This window comes from Cygnus atratus, chromosome Z (assembly GCF_013377495.2).
Source record: "Cygnus atratus isolate AKBS03 ecotype Queensland, Australia chromosome Z, CAtr_DNAZoo_HiC_assembly, whole genome shotgun sequence".
In the NCBI taxonomy this organism is placed as follows: Eukaryota; Metazoa; Chordata; class Aves; order Anseriformes; family Anatidae; genus Cygnus; species Cygnus atratus.
In genome coordinates, this window is record NC_066396.1 from 77,878,715 (window position 1) to 77,903,995 (window position 25,281).

Consider the following 25,281-nt stretch of genomic DNA (forward strand, 5'->3'; position numbering starts at 1 on the left):
AACAGCTTGTTTGGAGGAGCCTGCATACACCTGCAAGCTGTTGCATTAGTCCATGAGGATGGAGGCAAAGATTTTGCACAGAGGAGCAATGTGTGAGTTGGTGCAATAAATCTCTGCTCCTGGAGAACAGGAGGATGGAGCAGAGCAGTTGGTGCGTACTTTTTCTCTGCACACTCAGAGGATCCTGGAGGCATTTGGCAACTGATCTCCTGCTGATGCAATGCAGCCCTGTTCATCTCAGGTTGCCAGAGGATAAGACAGGTCAGAAAATGGGTGCAAAGCCTCGAATGAGGAACACAGCTGAATTATTCATGCAGAAAGCTGAAAATGCTGTGCTGTTCCTCCTTCTCATACAGCGCTCATTGCTGTTGCCTCTGTTTTGGCATGTATTTGTCATGTAAGTTGTTTTCTGCATTAAAAGCAAGAAGGATCACTAAATTTGTGCAGAACTCAGGTAGCTTTGGCAGTGAGGGGTATTTGAAGGGTCTGCACCGCTGTGACTAAGGCTTGGACCTAAAAATTAACAGTGTGACCACTACTGTCAGAATCTTTTCTCTGTAGGTACTCTTTGCTGTATGAGACTACTTCTGAAATTTAGGCTTTATGTGACTCCACGTGGGCATGTTGCAGGCAGTGTGAGCTCACTAGCAAAAGTGAACTGTCATTTATTAGCCACAATAAGGCAAGAACCATCTTGGAGGACTCCTTCCCCTGCCATCCCAGGGGGTGTTGCATCATGATACCCTGGCAAGTAATAAAGTAAAGCTGTAGCCCAAAGGTGTGAAACCATAGAACGAGTCTCTTACCCAGGGAAGTCCTAGTTTGTTAAAAGTGAAATACTTCACACTTTCATTCCCTGGTGTAAGGCAGGGGTGAGTGAGTAAAAGACATTCTCTTTTGCTCGGACAGAAGAAGTGAATTTTGGATGCTACAAATTACTTTCCTATGAGTGCCCTTTCTTGCAGACACTGCTGCTCCTTCCTGTAATTAGGCTGACTTAGGCTGACTGTAATTAGGCCAGATGTTCAGTGACAACATTATGCTGTTTTCCAGTTGCTTTATTTGTTCCTAGGGTAACTCCTTTCTTGCCTGTTCTTTCAGAGAGCAAATAGACAAAGGGAAAAAATCCTTTACAAATGTTTTAAAGTGCAAAAACTCGGACAATGGATTTTTCCTCCCTCTCTCTGTCTAACTGAAACAATGAAAGTCCTGCATTTTAATCTTCTTAGCCCCGGGGGGTCTTCTAATTATTGCAGCTGTTGCACAGGCTTATACATACATGTCCTCCTTCCCATTCATCTTGTAGGCTCTTTTATGTCCTTTAGCTCCTCACTGGAAATGGAGGAGCCTTAAACTCTGAGAATAGGTGAAGTTTACCTTTTGGATCAGGGTGAGAAGAACAAAGCATTCCCCAAGTTCCTTTCCAGGATTTACAAATGACCAAAGGCGTTTTCTCAGCACTGCAAAAGCTCCTTTAAATTGGCAGTCACATTAACTCTTTAGTCCTGCCTTATTCAGGTATTGCAGAGAGCCCACACTTATGCCAGCCAAGAAGGGCAGTAGTTGCTTTCACCACGTAGGAAACAAGAAGCAAGGTAACTGGTTGCTGAGAATGCACTCATATATTTAGGCAGTCTGAAACTTTTAAAAAAAAAAAAAAAAGTGATTTCAGAGAAATATGTTGCTGTCTTGTGCTAAGTTAATGAACCTGTTGTACTGAAAAGCAGTGCCTGGATGAAGTCATGCTACATCAGTTAAGCAAACTTGTGGGGGAAAAATATTACAGGCAATGAATCTAAATTTATACAAAATATGTTTTAGTTATTATTAAAATGGCAAACCAAATGAGCAAAGTGCTTCACATACTTCTGCATTCCTGGTTCGACTCTGAGTAATACTCACTGTCAAATATTGTATATTATTGGTACAGTAACCTTCAATCAGGCCAAGATGGCCAGCTTGTGAATATTACAGGTTCATACTTACGATTCAGGGTACATGTTTTTATCCACTTCCATTGTGAGCTATATAAAATTTGCCCGTTTCTTATGTCTAGACCCCAGGTACCAAGCAGGTCAATTGAACCTCATTTTTTCATTTACTCTTGTACCACTGAAGAGAGCTGTACTGATTTACACCACAAGTACCTGGCCCACAGTGTTGACCATGTTACTAAGTACCTAATAAATTAAAATAAATAATGCATATCACAGCTTAAAAAAATCTCTAAGTAATATTTTTATTACTTTAAGCTTTTAATTATTCCAAAGGTAATTAGTTGCTGTTTTCTAACTTTTCATGTTGTAAGGTAGTGTTCTGTGATGGACAGGGGATAAGGGACTGTGTGGCTTGGGGTACACAAAGCCAAAATACTGCTATACATACACATGTACATATGTACAGACATGCATATATAAATAAAGTTTTGCACAACTTAAGGCAACACAAATGGTCCATAAATTTGCATTCGCCAGGCAGTGGAGGATGCCCTACAACAGAGAAAGTACAGAGGTATAGGAGCTGGAAAAGCTCTCCCTCTAACATTCCCTTTCAGTGTCTCCCACTGCAGAGAGTTTTCATTAGTAAGAAAATGTGCTGGCTCGAGACCGTGGTGTAACACTGAGGCCTTCTGGAGTGGTGTGGCCCCATCCATACAATTATGTTCTTTTGGCTCCCAGGAGGGCATGAAGGTGCCCACTGGAAGTTGTTCCTGGGCTTTGCTAACTCCTGATGTCTGCCCAGAAATTGTTTGGAAGGGTGTTACGGGGCCTGGGCCAAGTAATGCACTGAGCTAGTCTAACCACTTAACTGTCTTGATGATGGAATTGTGGGCACCTGGAATATTTAATTTATGAATATAAACATAGCTCTAATTTTTTAAGATGTGTTCTTCACTTGCTGCCTTTGCCAGTTCGACACTTGTGTTCATTTGAAGCTGAAATTACATCATTGCTTGGAAGAAGCACTATGCATTATGGATTCTGTCAGTAGCTCTGAAAAGACATTTTATAAGGACTGTAGTGGTCTGTGAAGTTCCAGCTAGTGGCTGCAGCTGGTGTGTGGGTCCATACTGAATAATGAAATAGGGGGGTTCACAATGTTTCCTCTTCCGTTTCCTGTTTCTCCACTAGTAGCTTTGATGAAAATTGGTGTCTGATGATTGAGGTTCACCTTACCTGTCTGTGAAATGTGTTCTATTTTCATGTGAGAAACTTTCAAACCGAAACATGATATGAAGAAAAATGTGTATTTTCTACATATTGGCCATATTCAGACCTCTGATAATGGCACAGGTTTACTGACTTGGTCGGTTAAGAGAAAAAATAAAAAAAAATCAAAAAATTCTAAATACACTGGAACCTCTTGAATTACCACTTTACTAAGTTACCCATATTACTACTAAGTAGTAAATTAACAGACTTCTTCCATCTTTCAACAATGCTCTAATAACAAAGACTTGTCATTAAATTCATTATTGCCACAATGCCACCATTTTTCTGGACCATATTACAGTATGTTATTTCCTCATCATGAAATACTTCAATAAAATCATTGGAAAAATGAAATAAAGATTTATTTTCCTGTTTTGTAGACATTCTGTGTAGTGGTTTATGATGTTATAATGCTTCTGAATATTTTAAGAGTAAAATAAATGAGGTTAAAAGTTATTTTTCAGCCATCATCAGGAGGCATCCTTTTGATGCTAAACTGTAAGAGATACTAGCGATAGAGAGGAAAGTGATTTTGCCAGATGGACTATGTGTTTTCTGCCACCTCACAGTTGGCACCCTTTATAGGTTGTTTTAGGTGTGCATGCACAGCTGTTACCGAATTCAGTGGGAATTATATGTATATAGAAAACAGAATGTGTCTCCTCAACAGAACCCGTCTTAACCAAAACCATCTTAACTCTACCTCCGCCTCTCCAAACTTCTGACATGTTCAAGCAACTGTGGAAATTTTCTAGATTCTTTCCAGAACCAGAAGGGCCCCAAATAAAAGCAAGCTTTTTTTTGTCTGTTTCACTTGTACTGTGTGCAGGAAAACCTACTTTTGAAGAATTGACTAACAGACTGACGTTTATAAATGTCACATTTGTAGTAAGCTTTGAAAGCATAGGAACAGACATCGGGGCCATAACCAATGATCAAAACTGTATCAGAAGCACAATTTTTTTGGTGTCACTGTTGGCCATGTGCCTCACTGCAGCTATCAGACCTCAAGGGACTCCCTGTTCCTTCTTGGCATTTCTGCGTGCAGCTACTGCAGCTGGCTGCTTAGGAAAGGCTGGTTTTAATCCTGCCTTTTCTGATGACTAGATGTGCTTAGTCTTGCCTAGTAACACAGTTTGACTTGCAAGTGGATGGGCCAATAAGCCAACGCATCAGGTAGCACCCATAGCATATGTGCCATGCCTACAGTGCAGTTGGCTGACCAGTCACGGTGACTGTGTGGTGCCATGGATGTACTCAGTGTACGGTCTTCCTTTTGATCATGATTTTCTGTAACACACCAGTGAAAACACTTACATGGTTTCGTTACTTTTTCTGTGTACTCTGAGTATAGTTCCAACTATTTTAACATAGGGTGTCATATAATTACTGGTAGCAGCCACTAGAGGGGAGACATCATTTGTATGACGGAATATCTCGTAGCCTTCTGGTGTTTTAATTGTACCCATCTGTTTTCAGCATTGTAACAATATGCAGGTAAAGTTAGAATATAATGATGATTGCAGAAGTGATGTAAGATGTGTCACTAATCTGAGCTTGTTATCTTTTCAGGTGTTGTATTTCACTATCGTGCAGCAACCAGCAGGTACACTCTGAATTTTACACAAGCTCAGCAGACTTGTCTGGACAATGGTGCTGTCATAGCAAGCCCAGAGCAACTGAAAGCAGCCTATGAAGATGGATTTGAACAATGTGATGCAGGCTGGTTGTCTGACCAGACTGTTAGGTGAGATATTTAAAAGGCCCCTTGAGAGTGCTTCTCCAAATTAATATGCTTAGCCTGTACAGACTTAATGTGCTGACTTGCCATAATAATAAATATGAACATGCTGCATTTCAGGTATCCAATTAGACATCCAAGAATTGGCTGTTTTGGAGATAAAATGGGAAAAAAAGGAGTCAGAACATATGGGCGTCGTTTTCCTAATGAAACTTATGATGTGTATTGCTATGTGGAACACATGAAAGGTAAGATAGGTCCATACTAATTCTACATGACAAAATTCAAAGTGACTTGGGATTCTAATGTGGAAGGGCAAATAAATAAGAAATTCTGTGTACAATGCAGTTTGACTGTTTTGAATCTGAAGAGAATTGCTGAATGAAGTGAACCTATAGTTTGTGGTATAGCAGGCCTTAATTAAAAGCGAATGTGGAGTATACAAAGCGAAAGTCAAGTTTAAAGCTTGTCATAGTTAGTGACAGTAGATCTCACAAAAGTTGCTGTTGAAACACCTTTTTCTTTTCAATGTTATAAAAGGATTTTCAAAGAAATACATTAAATGTTTGAGAAGCTATATATATCTTATATATATATAAAGATGGATAAAATACATGTGCCAGTAACTGTATTATAGTACATAAGGTATGTAATTAAAGTTTTTAGATGTCCAGAACATAAAATTAGAAATATATTTAATTGCAATCCAAGTTTAATAACATCTCTTTGGAAAAGGGGCATCTCAGCATCAAAAAGAAGCAATCAAGAACTTTTCATTGAGGAATAGGCATCTTTAGTGAAATTATTTGCAATTCAATAGTATGATCATAGTCTTTGCCAAAGCTGCACATTAAACGGCTCTAATGCAGCAGAGGGATTATGATCCTGCCACATGGTAACTACAAACCATGGATCATGGTGTGAACCCTACAGTAACTCATGGTCTATGGTTAGATTCTATGATCCATATTAATTCTGCAAAGAGTTGGATGGCAAAAAGAAAAGTATGATAAATTTCCCTGTGATTTGGCTGTTCCAGCATGCTCAAATCTTCATATTACAGTTGTGATATTATACTTTTTCTTATAGTCTCCCTTCTGAAGTGAATTTAACCGTATCCTTTCAGTGGGCCTATAGATATATTCCAAATACCAGATATCCTTATGCTTAGACATTACTGTGACAAGTTAAATATGTATACTTAAAATATAAGCGTAACAATATCCTTTCCTGTTCTGTAGCCTATTTTTTTTTGGCTTTGTGCTGGTTATGTGCATGGGAACTTCACTCTGGTACAGAAATACATTGCAACCAGGACCAAAGTATATTTTCCATTCATTGCAACAGACTGAATATGTCATACTGATACTTTCTTGAGAGATTTTTATTCCATACCAGTTTCACTGTTCCTTTCTAAAAAATACTTGCAATTACTAATTATAGGCTTTTGAGCCTATATATATATATAGCCTATATATAGCTTTTGAGCTGCTGCTTGACTGATATACATTTGGTTTAGTGTTCTTGAAGTCATTGGAACAATACAGTCAACTATGGTTCTGAACAAGCCTGCCTTTGTATACGTAAAAATGCAAAATTAAGCTGCTCAGTGTTCATTTGTATTCTGTATTAGAGCAGAAATAAATTAGATCATGCAAAGTTTTCTGATGATGAAGTCTTTTAGAGACTTTAGTCACTGATATCAGTAAGCATTTTTCTTGTATATTTAGTAGCTGAGGATCTGCCCAAACTATGTTTACTTTAAAGATTTCTCAAAAAAAAAAAAAAAAAACGCAATACAAGTCTTACAAAGACTATAAAAACATACAAGCTTAGAAACTGAAAATTAACCAATGGAATTTTTTTAGTGCTTAGTATTGTCTTAATTTTACTTATGCTCCATCTGTATCTGTCAGTGAACAGCATACATGAACACATACAATTCATAACATTCATTCCCTGTAAATCCTTGATGGAGTTGAATTCTGAATCAACTCTTGAATCAAGGCTTATAAATTCAATTTAGGTCTTTCCTATATTACAAAATCCAATTTTGACCTGGGATGAAGAACCAATGCGTTTTTCAGTAAACAATCTTCCTTTCCCTCTTAAGTACAAAGAAGTATGATAATATGGAGAAGCTCATCCTGGATGCATTTAAGCCAGCAGTTTCTCAAAGTCAAATATTCTCACCGAGATTTAAAGAAAAAAAAATAATTAAAAAGAAAATGTCTTGGATGTGAATCTCTTAGCATGTATGAAAAGGCTGAAATTTAAGAATACCAGGGGGTTTGATCTATCAAACCAAGTAACAGAAAGTATGTTCATTTTACCTTCTTCCTTGCGCTGTAGCTTCCTGTGGAAAACTGTTTAAAGCAAATGCAGTTTTAGCCTTTGTCTTAAAGGTGCTTCAGAGCCTGGGACAAGATTTTTAAAAACTGCTCTGACTCGAAGACTGCAGTTGAACACTTGATCCAACAAAGTTGTCCAACACAATTGCAAAGCACATTGTAGGGTAACAACCTGTTCACAGAGATGGATACAGGCTCAGAATGAAATTCTGCAGGAGGCAAAGATGCCAGCGAGTTTAACTATGGTCCTAACAAAATGCAAAGTTTGTTTGACCTAGCCTTTATCTAAATACTCTTAGAGTACATATTTATAAAAATATTCCAGAATCTTTTCTGCCAAACTAAGAAAAGAACACTCCATCTTACACTGGTACATATTGTACACCTCTTTTTACTCTGAAGACGGTGTGAGATAGAAGTGTGATAAATGATGGCTGCATGTGTAGTTCATAGAATCACAGAATGGTTTGGGTTGGAAGGGACCTTAAAGATCGCTTAGTTCCAACCCTCCTGCCATGGGCAGGGACACTAGACCAGGTTGCCCAAAGCCCCGTCCAGCCTGGCCTTGGGCACTTCCAGGGATGGGGCTCCTCTTCAGCTCCCTCTTCAGCATTCTTGTAGGTCCCCTTTAGGTACTGGTAGACTCCTATAAGGTCCTTCTGGAGCCTTCTCTTCTTTGAACTGGACAACCCTAACTCCCTCAGCATAGGAGAGGTGCTCCAGTCCTCTAATCATCCTCGTGTCCCTCATCTGGACCCCCTCTAACAGGTCCATGTCTTTCTTGTGCTGGGGGCCCCGGAGTTTAACACAGCACTCCAGGTGAGGTCTCACAAGAGCAGAGTAAAGGGGGAGAATCAGCTATTTTTGGTGCAGCCCAGGGTACAGTTGGCTTTCTGAGCTGCAAACGCAGCACTTCTAGCTCATATTGAGCTTCTTGTCACCCAATACCCCCAGGTCCTGCTCTTCAGAACTGCTCTCAATCCATTCTCTGCCCAGCCTGTGTTTGTGTTTGGGATTGCCCCGGCCCAGGTGCAGGACCTTTCATGTGGCCTTGTTGAACTCCATGAGGTTTGCACAGGCCCATCTCTCAGGCCTGCCCAGGTCCCTCTGGATGGCATCCCTTCCCTCCAGCGTGTCGACCACACCACACAGCTCGGTGTCATTGGCAAACCTGCTGTGGGTGCATTCAAGCCCACTGTCCATGTCACTGATAAATGTGTTAATTAATACCAGTCCCAATACCAGCACTTGAGGAACACCACTCATCTCTGGTCTCCACCTGGACATCAATTGCAATTCTTTGAGTGCAATCATCCAGCTAATTCCTTATCCACTGAGCGGTCCATCTGTCATATCCATGTCTCTCCAATTTAGAGACAAGGATGTTGTGTGGGACAGTGTCAAATGCTTTGCACAAGTCCAGGTAGATGACATCAGTTGCTCTGCCCATATCAATCAACACTATAACCCTGTGGTAGAAGGCTACCAGATTTGTCAGGCACGATCTGCCCTTAGTGAAGTCATGTTGGCTGTCACCAATCACCTCCTTATTTTCCATGTGCCTTTGCATAGTTTCCAGGAGGATCTGCTCCATGATCTCTATAGGGACAGAGGAGATAATGACCAGCCTTTACTTCCCCAGGTTTTCCTTTTTTAAATATGGGGGTAATGTCCCCCTTTTCCAGTCAGTGGGAATGTCACCATCCTGTCACAACTTCTTAAATATGATCGATAATGTGTTAGCAACTTCATCCACCTGTTCCTTCAGGACCCTTGGATCCATGTCCTGAGGACTTGTGCACATTCAGTTTTCTTAGATGGTCTCAAACCTGATCTTCTCCAGCCTTGGGAGGTTCTTCATTCTCCCAGTCCCTGCGTTTGCCTTCTGTGACTTGGGAACTATGGCTAGAGCACTTGCTGGTGAAGACTGAAGCAAAAGTATCGTTGAGTACGTCATCTTTTTTAGTATCCCAGACAACCAGTTTTCCTGTTCCCATCTGTACAGGGCCCACATTTTCCTTGGTCTTCCTTTTATTACTGATGTACTTATAGAAGCCTTACTTATTGCCCTTGATGTCCCTGGCCAGACTTAGTTCTAAATGGGCTTTAGGTTTCCTAACCTGATCCCTGGCTGCTCAGACAATTTCTTTGTATCCTCCTAGGATATCTTTATTTGCTTCCATAGTCTGTAGGCTTCCTTTTTTTGTGTTTGAGTTTGGCCAGGAGCTCTTTGTTATCCATTGTGGGCCTCCTCCATTTTTTCCTGACTTCCTCTTTGTTGGGATGCATTACTCCTGAGTTTGTAGAAGGTGATCCTTGAATATTATCCAGCTTTATTGGACATCTGTTCCCTCTAGGGCTTTACCCCGTGACACTCTATCAAGCAGACTGCTGAAGAGGCCAAAGTCTGCTCTCACAAAATCCAGGGTAGTGAGCTTACTGTGTGCCCTCCTTGCTACCCTAAGGGTCTTGAATTCCACCATTTCATAGTCCCTGTAACCAAAGATGCCCTTGAGATTCACATTCCACACCAGCCCTTGCTTGTTGGTGAGAATGAGGTCCAGCATAGCACCTCTCCTTGTTTACTCCTCTACCACTTGGAGAAGGAATTTGTCATCAGCATACTCGAGGAACCTCCTGGATTGCTTATGCCCTGCTGTGTTGTCCCTCCAACAGATATAAGGGAAGTTGAAGTCTCCCATGAGGACCAAATGGTCATGGAACTGTCTCACTTGCTGGGTTATGTTGGTTATGTCCATGGATAATGGTATTGTTACTAGAAGCACTTTACTGTGGTAATAAGGTGAATCTGAGTAGAGAGGAGTTTCTTCTAAGTCAGTTACAGTTTTACCAATGACTTTGAGAAAGTGGAGTCAGGCCAACACAGAGCACATAATTTCTTATGTGCTCATCCTTAAGCTTATCCTTAAGCTCTCTGTGTAGCAGTAAAGCCCTTTATGTGGAGAGGTGACTGTGGTGGAAGAGATAGTTGCCACTTAGCTGTACAACCTCAGCCCATTGCAAAGGGATTTTGTTGCTTCTGTCAGTCAGTTTTAATGCTGGATTATTGCAAGAGCTAACCAAATATATCTTTCCTTTTCCTTCCTTCCTTCCTTCCTTCCTTCCTTCCTTCCTTCCTTCCTCTCTTCCTCTCTTCCTCCCTTCCTCCCTTCCTCCCTCCCTCCCTCCCTCCCTCCCTTCCTTCCTTCCTTCCTTTTTTCTTTCTTTATCTCTCTCTCTTTCTTTTTCTTTCTTTCTTTCTTTCTTCTTTCTTTCTTTCTTTCTTTCTTTCTTTCTTTCTTTCTTTCTCTCTCTCTTTCTTTCTTTCTTTCTTTCTTTCTTTCTTTCTTTCTTTCTTTCTTTCTTTCTTTTTTTCTTTTATGGCTCTTTGTTCAGAAGTTTTCAATGAACTCAAATTAGAAAATAATTTCCAGAAGTCAGAAGGAGTCCTAGTTTTATTGATATATGCTGTAGGCATGTTATACTGACATGCAAGGGAGTTAATTTATTCTCTTTGGATGAAGAGGAACAGATTCAGTGTTAGAAAGAAACAGTACCATGTCATGGTATAATGCAGGATAGTTTTTTTTTCCACTGCCTTCACTTAAACCTGCACCTCTGAGCCAGACTTTCTTTTTAAGAAAGAGCTGTGGAGCCAAGATGGCTTTGTCTATATAGCAGAAACAGTCTTTGTAAGAGCAAATGATAATTTTAAATGCAGAACTTGTTTGAAGTTACATAGCATCAGTGGGATTACACTTTGCAACCACTCATCCACAGAAGACAGTTAGATAAAAAGTCAACAGAAGTTATTAGAAAGTGAACATCACATAAAAATAGCTCCTGTGTTTTTTCTGTTGTATTGTAGCACACTCATCCATTGGTGGAAGACTTAGCAGTTCAAGACTTAAGTTTCTGTCAAATTTATGATTTCCCTGTTCACCCAACCAAGGCTGATTCTACAAAGTGTAATCCTTCTCTTGTACTGTCAGCAGTTCATTAATAACTACTGGTACTTAGAATCACAGAATCAAAGGAAAGCTTGGGTTGGAAGGGACCTTAAAGACCATCTAGTTCCAACCCCATGCCATGGGCAGGAATGCCACCCACTAAATTGTCCAGGGCCTCGTCCAACCTGGACTTGAACTTCTCCAGGGGTGGGGCATCCACAACCTCTCTGGGCACAACCTGTTCCAGTGCCTCACCACCCTCTGAGTGAAGAATTTCCTCTCAACCCCTAATCTAAATCTCCCCTCTTTTAGTTTAAAACCATTCCTCCTTGTCCTTTCATTGTTTGCCCATGGAAAAAGTCACTCTCTATCTTTTTTACAAGCCCCCTGTAAGCACTGAAAAGCTGCAATTCTCTTCTCCAGGCTGAAGATCCCCATCTCTTTCAGCCTTTCTTCTTAGGAGAGGTGCTCCAGCCCTCTGATCATCTTTGTGGTCCTCTACTGAACCCACTCTAACAGACCCACATTCTTCTTTTGTTGGGGATCCCAGACCTGGATGCAGCACTCCAAGTGGGGACTCACCAGGGCAAAGTAGAGAGGGACAATCACCTCCCTCAACCTGCTGGTCACTCCTCGTTTAATGGAGCCCACTTAGCATATTGTAGAGCTGTGCTTAGACATGATTTTTTTTTTTCCATGGGAATTTGAAAGTTCATATCTGCATTGTCTGTTGTATTCAATGCCAAATCTAATAGATTTACTTGTGATAAATAAGTCCTTATTTGGAGAGCTCATGTCAGTGGGATGACTATTCATGGAATAAGATGGTGTTTGATTAATGATATCAAAATTTGGGCCATAATAAGATGTCATCATGGAAGGCATTGAACAGTTAATGGTCTGTTGGCCAGTATTGGAGAGATTGTTACCCCAGAAGGCCATAAATGGTGGTAAGAATACTCTCAATACACGGCATAAATGTGTATTGAATTTACGGTACTTATTTGGGTAGTTACACTGAGGATTTGTAGGAGCAACACCATTTCAGTTTTCTTCCTTTCTGGCCACATGAAATCACAAAGTTAGCCAGAGACATGGATTTCTCCTTGAAACATAAAAAATTAGCTTAAATTAAAACCAGTTGTCTAGGCTAAGTCTTGCCATTTCCTTGCTCTGAGAAAAGCCACGGAAATTATAGACTGCACAATTATGTGTAAAATATTTTGAGTTTTGCTAAAAAACATGGGAGAATACTTCTGGGAAGGATTTTAAATTTCTGAGCTCCTAATGATAAAAATAAGAATGTAGAGTCAATATATCATTAAATAAGTACTGGGCATGGGCTCTCACTACAAACTGATTCTATATTCATTATATTTCATTGCATATTTCATTGTACTAAGTGTTAAAAAACATTTAGAATACCTTTAAATGCAGGAGGTGATTTATTAATAAAGAGCTTAATAAAGCGATTCAGCTCCAAATGTTTGGATATAAGTCTGAGGTTCTCCTCACACCTCCAACTGAAAAGTGTCTGCACCAGCGTCTTCTACAGGATACTCCCTTGAAAGGAAGTGGTTGATGAGGATGGAGGTTCTGTCTTCAGATAAGGGTGTATATGATTCATTTGACACTGCTGTGATGTCAGAAATGGAGACAAAGTGAAATCTGCTTGCCAAAGCCCACTGATGAAGTGAGGAGCCGTGAGAGCATGCTGCAGAGCCAAAGCACAAACTACTCCATGCAGCATCATCTTCTGGCCAAAGCCAGTTAGAAGCCATATATGTCTAATAAGCATATATATAATATGCAGATGGGGAGTCATGCTAAGAAAGTTATTTTGGATTAGCTGTTGGGAAGATTATAAAGTCTTATTTCCATACACCATTTTCAGCCCCCCAGTGAGTGTGGGGAAGAAAACGAAAGAATCAAAAAACAAAACCAGATGTCCTGTAAATACTTTCCGCTTAGTCTCATGCATTTTTGCTATTGTCATGGAAATTTGTGTGAGAACAATAACAATTTAAAAAGTCATAGTCTAAAATACAGCTTCAGGTGTGAAGTGTCTTTTGTGTTTTGGGCAGCTAAAGATCTTCTCTAGAGCCCATTCTGATTCCAGAGCAACAACGAAATTTTTAAAAAAGCACACGCAGAAAATGGTCTTTTCTTCTCAGTTCATGGCTTTTGATAGGGTCACAGTTTTTGCATTGGCTTCCACTGGATCCCAATTAGAGGAGACTGAATAGGAAATAATGCCATGGTGCTTTTTTATGCACAAGGTGGTATTTGAGCTTAGAACCTGACAAAACTTGTCTTTAGGGAATTCCAAAAATCATGACTTCTCAATGCTTTTTGTGAGAGTGAAGCACAAAAGGAAAAAAAAAAAAAGAAAAAGAATTCAAAGTTAATTTTTCCCCTTTGTATTACACAGTGACACTTTGCAACTACAGCAGAGCTATCTAAGGGTATAGCAGTTGCCAAGCTACTCATCGTGCTTGAGGGTAAGCCCATGGGAGAAGCATAGCCTTCCAGTCCTGTCAAGTGCAATGGATTCCTGTTCAGCATATAGTTTTGCATAAAACAGACCCAAGACAATCAGGAGAGCTAAATTGTTACTGATGTGTATCAAAAGGAATCGACTAACTTGTTCTAACATGTGAGAGAAAAAGACTTCAACTTGTCTAGTCTTCTGCTTTAAAGCTGAACCTAGCTGCTTAGGTCTGTGTGCCAAAACGTTCAAAGCAGCACAGCTCTGTCTGATGTCTCTAAAGAATACAGTTGAATGAAGCTGGACATCCAAAGTGGTTTTCCAGGTTTTCCTTTCCTAGAGAGCATTTCACCATAACCTGTGACTTTGTTAAGTATACCTCTTTACCAGCCTGGTATGTTGGAGAAGCATCCCTTAACAGCAGCAGGACGGAGGAATAGAAGTGCAGTTGAGACAACAAATCTTGTCTGTGCAGCTTGGGAGAGGAAGGCTGAGGCATGAGCTAGATTAATAAACAAGTTAACTGTACGTAGCCTCTGAGGACACTGCCTGTGGTGAAGACAGATAAAACTTTTCAGGTCCATCTTGGCCCAGGTATATATGTGCATTTTTTTCCAGAGTAAGCAAGACAAGGGTAGTGGTCTCCGATGTCTCCATGTATGTGTGTACAGGTGGGATTGATGCGGGCAGTATTTCTTCTTCCCTGGTACACAAGCAGTCTGGTAGTCCTGTTGGTGACTGCAGCTGCCTTTTTGCAAGGGCCTTCTGGCCAAAGATAAAAAGAAATAAGGAGAAAATGGAAATTCTTGTGGGTAATTAGTGTTCTGTGAATTTAATATCCATCTGGATTCCCTAGATTTTTCTTTATGCCTTTGTTTAGGCAACACTCAAAGCAGTGGAGGTTGTAGAATCTGAGCACCCAACCACGTGAGAGCACTTCTTCCTTGTGTTGCTGAGTGCCAGTTTGGACAGTAATAATGAAGGGTCTTGTTACTCAGGGAGATTAAAGTGGGTGAAAAAAGGGAATAAATGCAAGGGTCTCCTGGTCATTTCTCCAGATGGGTTGGCTAATAAGGAGGACATTTCATAGGTGGTTGACCAGCCACCATCAACACCAGCTGGTGTGTCACCAGATCTGTAAAAGCATTCAGTGAGAAACTCACATATTCTCTCTTAAATGTCTGTGTAGTTTCGTAGAATCCTTCAAACATCTGTAAAATCTCTGTCGTGTCAGGTGTAAAATCACTTGCACGTGATACCTTCAGCTGCCAGGTGTCAGGAACTTGTACCTCATTTGGTTGATCCTGGCACACTGCATGATGGCATGTGAAGCTGAGGGGATGATGCTGTGCTCTGGGGAAAGATTGCCACATAGCCAGGCTCAAAAAGCTCCTCTAGGAAGTAGTAACACACCAATCCCTTAATTGCGGTTTCATCTATGGGAAAAGAAATTACTGGTGAGGTCTGTGCTGGAGGGCTACAGCTAGATTCATTACTTTTGCCCTAGTCAATACATGTTGTGTATTGACCCCTGGCTATGGTTCTAGCCTGCCCTTATTTCTGTGCTTGCTTTTAAGATGTGTGATTCATGAAATTCACACCTACAAACATTCCCAGCTCAGTGAGATGTCTCTTGATGAGAGAGAATAAGTAAAATAACCTTCAAAGGAATGAAGATTGCTATAAAACTAGCTGATAAGTCTGTGGATCTTAAGTTTTTTTCCTTAGGGCTGAATCAGCTTTTGTCTTCAAGGGAAAAAGCTGGCTTCTTCATCTAGCTTGGTGTATTTGAAAGAGAGGGGAGAAGGAAAGAGGGGAAAAAGACATGTCAGGTGTCCTTTTTAACCAGGCAAAACAAACCCATGTAACTGGAAAGTCCTGGGGGTTCTTCAGCTGCTCTGACCACCACGACTGGGCAATTGACCTGAAACTTGAAATTAAACAGTGACCAGGAATAATACACATTACTTTATCGTCTGCAGTCTAAACATTGTCATGGTCTCCATTTTGCCCCCTGGAACTGTAGGACTAGTTCCTCTCCATCTGCTGGTCTAAGCCCTGGGGTTTGCCTGCATAACACTGCTAAGTTCCTTGGAGTGGACTACAGATATAAAAACATTGCAGATAGATTTTAACATTAAAAAAAAAAAAAAATCTGCCCTGCTCTGGTGTTTGTGGCTATACCATTTGTTTATCAATGTTTCTTTGAGTTTCTTTGGGGTACTCTCCTAGTGTTTTGGCTGAGGAATGGAGGTGCTTTCAGATACCATCATAAAGACACTCTAAAAGACTGATAGGATCAATCCTCTTGCTAAATATGGAACCCATTGTGCTGCCAAAAACAGGAGTTATTTTTACAGGCTACATGGATTAAATGCATGTTCAGAGAATTAGGACCAGCACTCTTTTTACATACTATGAACTGAATTTCCACACTGCTGTGGGACACTAACCATGTCAGAAAGGTGACATGGATAGCAACATATCTCATCATGTGGATGGGGGAATTCTGTATGAGCTGCAATTACATAAGGCTGGTTTTAGGAAATACAAACCTACGTCCCCCTACATTCCAAGTGATTGCACTGGTGTACACAAACAGTAGGTTCTGACGAATTGCGTCTGTGCTCTCTGGGCCAGTATATTCCTGAAGTGCTGTCTGCTGTGCATGCAGTGTGCATGCATGCAGAGACCATAGTCTGCTCAAGGTGAGATGTGCAGGAAAGATTGTATAGACTTGCTCATCACATATTTTTGGGCTGCTGCAAATGAAATTGATGGTATCCAGTTGATGAAGCGTCTTGAGTGCTGCTTTCTTCTCAAGTGCTTGACAGAAAACATAAACCTTTTTTTAATTTATTTTTTTTGTAGTGTGGTTTTGGAAGAAGATTGCAGAAAATTTATATTGAAGGGTCTTTATTAAACCCATACTTTATTTTATTTTATTTTTTACATTTTGTGCCAACATTTATTACACATATTAAATGCACACTCAAACAAACAAATAAAAATTTATTTTGTTTTCATACTGAACAGCCAAATTGCAGAGTCATATCTCCTAGGATAAATTCCTGCTATTGGGAGTCTGACTTTTGCACTTCAGTAGATTGCTTTTAAATAGGAATTCTGGAATCATAGCATACCACTCTTTAACCAGAACAACTGCAAGCTGCTATGTTTTAACACATTTCTACCCTTTATTTTGCCATCAATGTTCCTGAAATACATGAATATTTACTTGGTATATGATGGAATGGCAATAAAAGCAGTTTACTGATCGCTCTGGTACCTTTTTGCATTCCTTGTGAATTTATCCTCACTTTTTTATTTTTAAAATACCAAATGAGTGGCAAAGAAAAAAAAATGACTTTGGACTTTACTTGCTGGACTGTTCTGGTTAGACTGTATTTTTTCTTAAACATGTGGGTGTTTTAATCATTTAGTTTTTCTGGTAGAACACCCTTTGACAAAGATGGTGTCTGCATGAGAGCAGCCAACTTCAAGAGACGAACAGAATAAATAGCTGATGGTTCAGTGAATAGATTGAGTATAAAGAAAGACATGCCACCCCTCTTTTAAAATTGCTCTACTGTCAGTATTGCATAAACAGGCACATTCCAAGGCAAATTCAAGGTATGTTTCTGTATAAAAATCTTCTTGTGCAATTTGGATGGGTAAGTCCTATGCAAAATACTCTGCAAAAGTACAGTTTAAACCCTGTGTTTTGAAATCTCATAGCAAGACAAAACTGCTCGCTACGTTTCCTTGCTTTAACAGATTGCAGGTATCATCTCAGAGGAATAAATATCCGCAATTTCAATGATGTTATGCACAAGCTTCATTTGGAGGCAGTGATCCGGATTAGTTAATGGAAAATTTGCTTGTTTTTAATCTTGCACTGTTACCCATTTTCCTTTGTCTCCAGTAAGTTTCTCCCAGAAAGAACGCTGTGGGATTTTTTGACATTATTTTATTTTTGATGCATCATATTTGTTGGGAGAAAACCTATAAAATACATTGTTTCCCTTGTCTTATTTTATTGTCTACCTGGATTGATATTATCTGCTTTTTAATTGCAACAATTTTAACTACTAATTTCCATATACACCATAACTGTTGCATGGCTGAAGGGTCCTCAGAGCAGAAGGGGCTGGTTTAGAGAGGTCTTTCTGTGCTCCACTGTTTCATGATACTTGCCATGGGGATAGTGTTGTGGGATAGCTGCATCCACCATTCTTTTTTGGCCATAATACCAGATCTGCCCCTTGATGCAGAAAAAGCTGTCTTCTGCAGAAGTATTTAATAAAAAAGTGCATTGTCTTTATGGTCTGGAGAGCTGAATGAAGCACTCTGGCACTTCCGAGAGGTGAATGATTCTTCACTTTCCTTATCTTAAAGTGTGCCTTATAGACGTGTTCTGTCCCTCAGTACCTACAGTATTTTACCTCTAAGTTGGACACTCTCTACAGCATGTATAAAGAAACTTACACGGTGGAATTGATATTACAGCTGTAATAACAAATCAGAGTTTTTACCTAGGAGGAAAAAGAAAATTGGCATGTTGCCTCCTTTCACACTTGCATTCCTTTCAGGCCCAAAACAAGTGTAATATTGATGTGAATGAAAATGCTTGGGGTGATGTAGTCTGTCTGCCTTTTGCTAGGTTACCTTGAGACCACTGCTGAGGCATGGCAGATTGCATGTCCAGTATGAATTAGCAGTGCTCTCCATTGTGTTCTGGTCCACCGTACAAGGGGTGGGGAAGAGAAGTACCGTCTGGTAACAAATATTTTGAATTTGCTCTGTTTCTACAGCTGAACACATTGATTTTAGGTCTGAAGCCTGAACAAAAACTAGAAAGGAGTCAGCTTACTACTTCATTCCCAGGACACAGACATCAGAGCCTTGATTTCATTTATAGTGTTTGGATGAACAAGGCAACAGATCCAACTGCATAAAGGCAATTTGACTTTGAAGTAAAATACTTGACATGCTATTTGTTTTGTTTCAGTTTCCAACTGAGAAGTTATTATTTTCAAATTACTGTTCCATGGAAACTAAATTATACTAGGGGCAGTCTAGATTAATTCAGCTTTTCACACAAAAAGGGCTTTGTGCACACAGCTTGCCTAGTGCATTCCCTCACCTGTGTTCCCCATGGGGCAAGGTCAAGACTGATGTAAATACAACATTCGAAGCTGCTGTGCAGCAGCAGTGAAGAGCATTTGCTTTGTGTGTATGTCTCAAGTGAGATTCTAGTGATGACTAAAAAGGTCAGGTAAAAGGCTTGCAGATGTAAGGGATTTGTTTTACTGAGAAAGTAAATTCTGTTGGACTGGATTTAATCACTGCAGTTGAGTCACAAAGTCTACTCCAACAGAGGTCACAGAGGAGCTTCCAGGCTCCTGTTACCTCTGCCTAGAGACTGGGGGAGGGACCCCATCTCCAACCACAATGTAGCTCATTGCGTAATGTTTGTATAAAAATGATTGTGCTTTGAGGTAGGCACATTTTCATATCGAAATCTGAGACTTATGATTTTCTGAATATCTGCTTTTTTGAGTAAAAGGGTAAGCAAAAAACTGATCAAGCAAAATTTGAAAGCAAACTTACAGGACAGGAAGAGGGGAGCTAAGTTGACTTGATCATAGAATTTGATACTCAGTCTTTGTTATCTTTTTCTTCTTCCTCTAGATGAAGTGGTTCACGTTTCTGTTCCTGAGAAGCTCACCTTCGAGGAAGCTAAAGAGCTGTGTCGGAAACGAGACGGTGTACTTGCTTCTGTTGGGAACCTGTATGTTGCCTGGAGGAATGGCTTTGACCAGTGTGACTATGGCTGGCTGGCGGATGGAAGTGTTCGCTACCCTGCCTCGGTGGCTAGGCCCCAGTGTGGTGGAGGTTTACTTGGGGTGAGAACCCTGTATCGCTATGAGAACCAAACAGGCTTTCCTTACCCAGATAGCAAGTTTGATGCCTACTGCTATGAACGTAAGCTTTTTTTTAGTTATAATTTTCAGTACACTCACCACTCTAACCGTGAAAAGCGTTTAATATATGTTTTGTTTCAGTTCTTGCAGTGCACATCAGTCTTTAAAATTTGTTTTATCAGTATGGCTTTGAAAAAAAAATAGAGGAAATCCAAACTAAAACAAATGTCTTAAAGTAACATTGGCAGATAGAGGCAAAATTTTAAGGTAAGATTACAGCCTGAGTACTGTTGTATTTATGTGGAGTGACACACCATATCCACAATTAGCCTGGGACTGTGGAATACGTAATTCAGTGCCTGACTGCACCCTGGTTTCTTCTGTGTAAAGTCAATGAACATGAGAACTGAAGAAATGTACTTGACCAGATACATGATTGTCATCTAGCCTGATGCTCTACTTCCAGTGATGGCAGTAAGAGAGGCTATTTACAGAGTGCGTACAAGCCAGGCCTTTTTCTGATCTCTGAGATGCCAGTGAACTGGGGGCTATCATTGGATTCAAGACATTTTGCCACACCATATATTTTAGGCTTCTAAAGTAGTTATAATTACTCACCTAATGTTTAATGTGTTGGTCAACTGGCACTGCTCTAAATTGCCTTTCTTACTGCCGCTTCTGTTCCTCCTGGTATTTTCAGAGACACGTCAATATTTGCCACATCCACATAGTAGACTGCATCAATCTAATCCAGACCTCCTCCCTCCATGCCCGTCAGCTTTCCTTTGTCTTTGGGGTTAACTATTGCATTGTAACCTCTTCCATCTTCTATACTAGCAGCCTGGCTCTGCTATTATGGTGCAGCCACTTCTTGAACAGGTTCCATTTGTCCCAGAAGGTTCACCAGCTTCTAGTAAAGCCGAGCTTCTCTTCCCTATAACATCATCTTACCTCTGCATTATAGTTGTAGACCCCTGCAGGTCTCTTAGGCCTTCATGGAACTGACCATGCTTCTTACATCACCATGGTGGTCCTGGCCCCATCTGCCCAGCCTCCTGCAGAACATCCCTCCTACATTTCCTTCTGCCATTAGTGATGACTACTTACAGCTCCACTTCCCCTACACCCCCAGATAACGTTTCCATGCATATCATGATGTGCAACATCGGCTGCTGTGTAGGCCTTTCAAATATCACAGACCAGCTAACTGTGTCTATTAGTAGAGGAACCCATCACCTTGTTTCTGCCCTTTAAGATCCCTTCCATCACAGGACTGTTCCTGATGCAAGAGGACACTGATTCTATTGGAAGGTGGGTCACATCTAAGCGATTAGAGTGTGTCTTCCCAGCTAAACATCCGGAGACTTGCAGCCTTCTCAGCAGCATACGGAGGTTGGACTACTCAAGAATTTCCCTGGACGCCTCTCTGATGAAGTTCCTTTGGTTGCAAATGGTACTATTGGCATTAAGGAGTAAAGGCGACTTGTGTTGAGTTGGTCTTTAACTAAGAAAATAGAATTTGTAGGGGGCTCAGTCCTGTGACTTGTTTTATCAGTCACAAGTGCTTGAAATGTGCATCGTGTACTGTCCCCATTTTTGTGGATGATGAGTAAACTGCAGCCACAGATCTTTCCAACTCAGGCTTTGAAGGCTCATTTATGAGCAAACCTTACTGCCTAAAAACAAATCCAGACATCTGGTGTAATGTTACGCTCTGACTGTTCTCACACATTCTTACCTGCAATATTTTAAATTATTATTTTTTGTTGTTCTTTATTGCTTGGGGGTTAGATGTTGCAAAACTTTGCATGTGGAAGTAGTCCTAGTGGACCTCAAAGGACCTGCATGAAGGAGTAAGGACTGGTTACGTTCAGGAGTGTGCGCTTTAATCTGCAGAGCAGAATTTTGTCAAATCACTCCTTCTGTCCCTTCCCAAAATTGTCTATGACTATCTATAAGTGTTGTGAGTAAAATTGACTGAAGGGGATGTCATTCATCAGACCCTCTAAAAGTCAAAGTAGGGGGACTTTGTGGTTTGCCTGTAATCTAGTCTGTAGGTAGGACAAATTCCAACTTTTCAACATATTAGTGTGAGTGAATTTCACCCCTTCCAAACAACATGTGCCTTTTCAAAGTACTTTTGGAGTTTTACTTAAAAAAAAAATTAGTAATATACCATTTGTCCTAAAAACATCCTCGTTAAGAATTGGGTTGCTCTTTCTGAAAACTGTTGCCCTTGTTACCCAGAAAATAAATATTTCATCAGTTTGCAACCCAAGAAGTAGACAGACTATGATTATGGATCATTTTACAAGAAAAGAAAAAAAAAAAGTAAACAGAACCAACATAATTTAGTAGATGGCAGGCTTGCTCTCTAGCAATTTTGATTGCAATCAACATTACATCAGACTTAATTAAATGCTGCTTGTTAGATGACTCAGGTTTTGCCAAGTACACCTCCTTTTGTGCAAGGAAAAGCAGAAGTAGAACGCTGAACCATATACCCTCCTTCAGGATGCCTGTCTGCCATACATTTCTGAATTTTTTGATAACTTTCTCTCTCCTTCTCAGAAGGTGCTCAGGATCTCACAGCAACCAGCTATTATTCTTCATTGCTTTTGGTATAAGATTTATGCATGTAGTGAGTAATGAGACGTACTGCCTAGCGTCTTGGTGTTTCACATCTCAGACAGCTGTCTGAACAGTGGCTGCAGAGCAGGCCACCCTCTCCCTTTTCTGGGGCAGAGAAAGAGGGAGAAAAAAACTCTGCAGTTTAGCTTGAATTTTAGGTCCTTGTTTCAAGTCATCTTTTATCCAGAAGTTTTCTCTATCACTTCCCAATATTCAGTATTTTCAGTATTCTCGATTTCTTCCCAATATTTCAGTATTTCAGTGTAGTAACATAACACATGAAATCCTCCACCAGCTCTGACTGCTTTTAACTCAGTATGAAGTTTTATGCAGTGGTTCCTACAGTGCCAAAACAGTCCTCTCCAAGACCCTGATTCTTTACAGTTATTTCCAATACAGTACCGATAGCTCTTGCTGTGCTCATTAGGTGTCTCACATTACACCTTTGTACTTTCCTCATCACCTGTGTACCCAATCATACCAGCAGAACACCTCTGTGGCTGAAAAAGAATAAAAGAAGGAGGTGGCTACATGCATTTATGGTCTGCTGAAAGGAAAAACAGTGAGTGCCTCTGTGGACGAGGAAGGTCAAAGCCAGCTATCCAGGTAGCACCAGTGCCGAGGGTCTGCAGCACAGATGTTCATGCACTCCCATCAGTTTTTACAGCATCCCTGTACGGTTTCCTCTGCCTCCCTGTGAAAGCCAGAGAAGTTCCCATTGACCCAGCTTCAAGTGCTCTGACCACATGCTGCATGTTTAGTTTGAAGTGCAGTGGCAGTGATTAAAGACCTACTTCTGATGCTTTTACTCATGCTGAGTAAGACTATACTCTCTGAGTAAGGCCACCAAAGCAAATGCCGCCCAGCCCCAAAAGGAATGAGTCTAGCACTCAAATTTACACGTACTCTGAAGGAATAGGTCTGTAGCAGAGCAGGCATCTGTTTTAATCATTACAAAGATTAATCTTGCAGGTAAGAAAGGGGCTTTCTTCAGCCCTCCTTAAAGTCTTCACTCCTATCTTGTGATTTAAAGTCTCTTTGATGGAAAATCACAAAACACTAATTTTAAATCACAGTTAAAAGAAACCTCAATCAGTGTTTTGAAACTCTGAATTACTTTTAAAAAGGAGTCATAGTGATCAAAATATATTAAAAAACAGTAACTTGAGCAGTGAATTAAAAACAGTAGGCACTAATTTCAACAAAACAGCAAACCTGGACAACGTTTAACAGTACACTTAAGTTCAGCATTTTAACCTCAGCTGTTTTCTGGTTACAAAGTTACACTGTGCAAAGCATCTTGACTTTTGGAAAATAAAAGTGACCCAGGGTAATGATACATGATTTAAAATCTAAAAATCTTGTTAAAAAATAAAAACCTTCTTCACTTTGATCACAGATTTTTTGACTCTACAGAAACCACATGGCCCTGAGTTTCTGAAACATTATCCATGTGTTTCATCTCATCCTTCCATGACTTTTGCCAGACTTCTTAGTTCTTTTTTTCTAAGAGGTACCTAATCATGTATCTGATGAGGCTTGAAAAACTTTCTGGTTGGACACATGATTAAGTACTTGAAGCTCCTTGGAGGTCAGCATCAGAGGAAAATTTTTTCAAGTGCGAAAATGCAGGACTTCTATTCACAGTTTAAAAAAAAAAAAAAAGTAAAAAGAATTAAAGGTAGAACAGTCATGGAACACTGGTGTTTATTTATAAGAGAATAAAACAGCTTCAGCAAAGAATACTTCATTTTTAATGGGTACCTGCTTAATGTTTAGCTGCTGCATAGAGCTATGGGCTATTTAATCCTGTCACCCATCCTATCCCACATCTCATCAGGTTAAATTCATCAGGCTAAACCTTGCCACAGAATTTAACAGATGTTGGATTAGGCATTTTGTACTGCAGTATCTGTAGAAAAATTGTGCTCCAGGAATGCACTATTGTGCACAGAAATGCAAAGCAATATATATATATGGCTTTTGTCTTACATACCTACAGCAAAACTGAACTAGATGAACTACATACAGAGAAGTGGTTGAAGTTTTGAAAAATAAATCTCTGTTTTTCTGAGAAAAAGTGGTTTATTAAAGCTGAATACTTCCATGGACCTGTATTGATTTTGGCGAACCTCTCAGCAAAACGTTTTTTGCTTGACTCAAAACACGTGTCTACCATTTTGGAGTCATTTCTCTGGACTGACCATTTTGTTTCAGATTTGCTCTTTCATTTCAACTTTCTTTTTCATGCACCTTTGCCATTTCTCTTTATGTATGATTTCATTCTAGCTGGAGATTAGAAAATTCCAGTTCAGAGACAGATGCTGCATGTGGTCATCCACGAATGGGGTCCATGTTGTTTTGATTGCTCTAATACAGCCTCATCAAGAGCGGCTTCGAGTCATCAGCTGCTCATGACTGGGGGCCTGCTTGTTTGCTGCTTTGTCTGTCTAATGCTCAAAATCAGAGTGCATTTTCACAAAGGATACAAAGGAAACAACAGCCTTTGTAATACACAACAGCCCAGGACTTTGCAAGACCAAAGGCGAAAATAATTGTCTCTGTGCAACCCTCTCCTCTGCCCACCCCATAACCTCTTCAACCTGAACCCTCTGTTTCTTGCCAATTCTCACTAGGATGTGGGGTTTTGTAACCTAAGGTGACTTGAAAGCAGTGTTTTGTTATGCAGGCTGTTGAAGTGGGGAAAGAGAAAAAAAGTCCTCCAGCATGAGCCACCACAAGCACAAACTGCTGCCCAGAAACATCGACTGAGCTTGACTTGTCCGGCAACAGAAAGGGTAAACTTTTTAGGCATAGCTCAAAGACTGGCAGAAAAATTGTTGTCCTCCCTTTTGCTGCATGTGACTTAATTTGGAAAACTTTGAAGAACTAGGCAGATCTATCCTTCTCCACAGCAACCGTCGGTAGCTACATGTCCCAGCTATTTCCTGGATGATGAGATTATTTCCAGCCTGATGTTG

At 40.3% G+C, this 25,281-nt stretch overlaps 1 protein-coding gene across 4 annotated transcripts in view; it reads left to right on the forward strand.

The window, feature by feature from the left end:
• Window positions 1-25,281, forward strand: part of VCAN (versican) — a 114,149-nt gene that overhangs the window by 21,988 nt on the left and 66,880 nt on the right. For all 4 annotated transcript variants that reach the window (XM_035563207.2, XM_050716475.1, XM_050716476.1 and 1 more), the window contains 3 exons: window positions 4,785-4,959; window positions 5,074-5,201; window positions 19,437-19,730. In XM_035563207.2, the coding sequence (XP_035419100.1) occupies window positions 4,785-4,959; window positions 5,074-5,201; window positions 19,437-19,730 (597 nt within the window). The remainder of the gene's footprint in view (window positions 1-4,784; window positions 4,960-5,073; window positions 5,202-19,436; window positions 19,731-25,281) is intronic.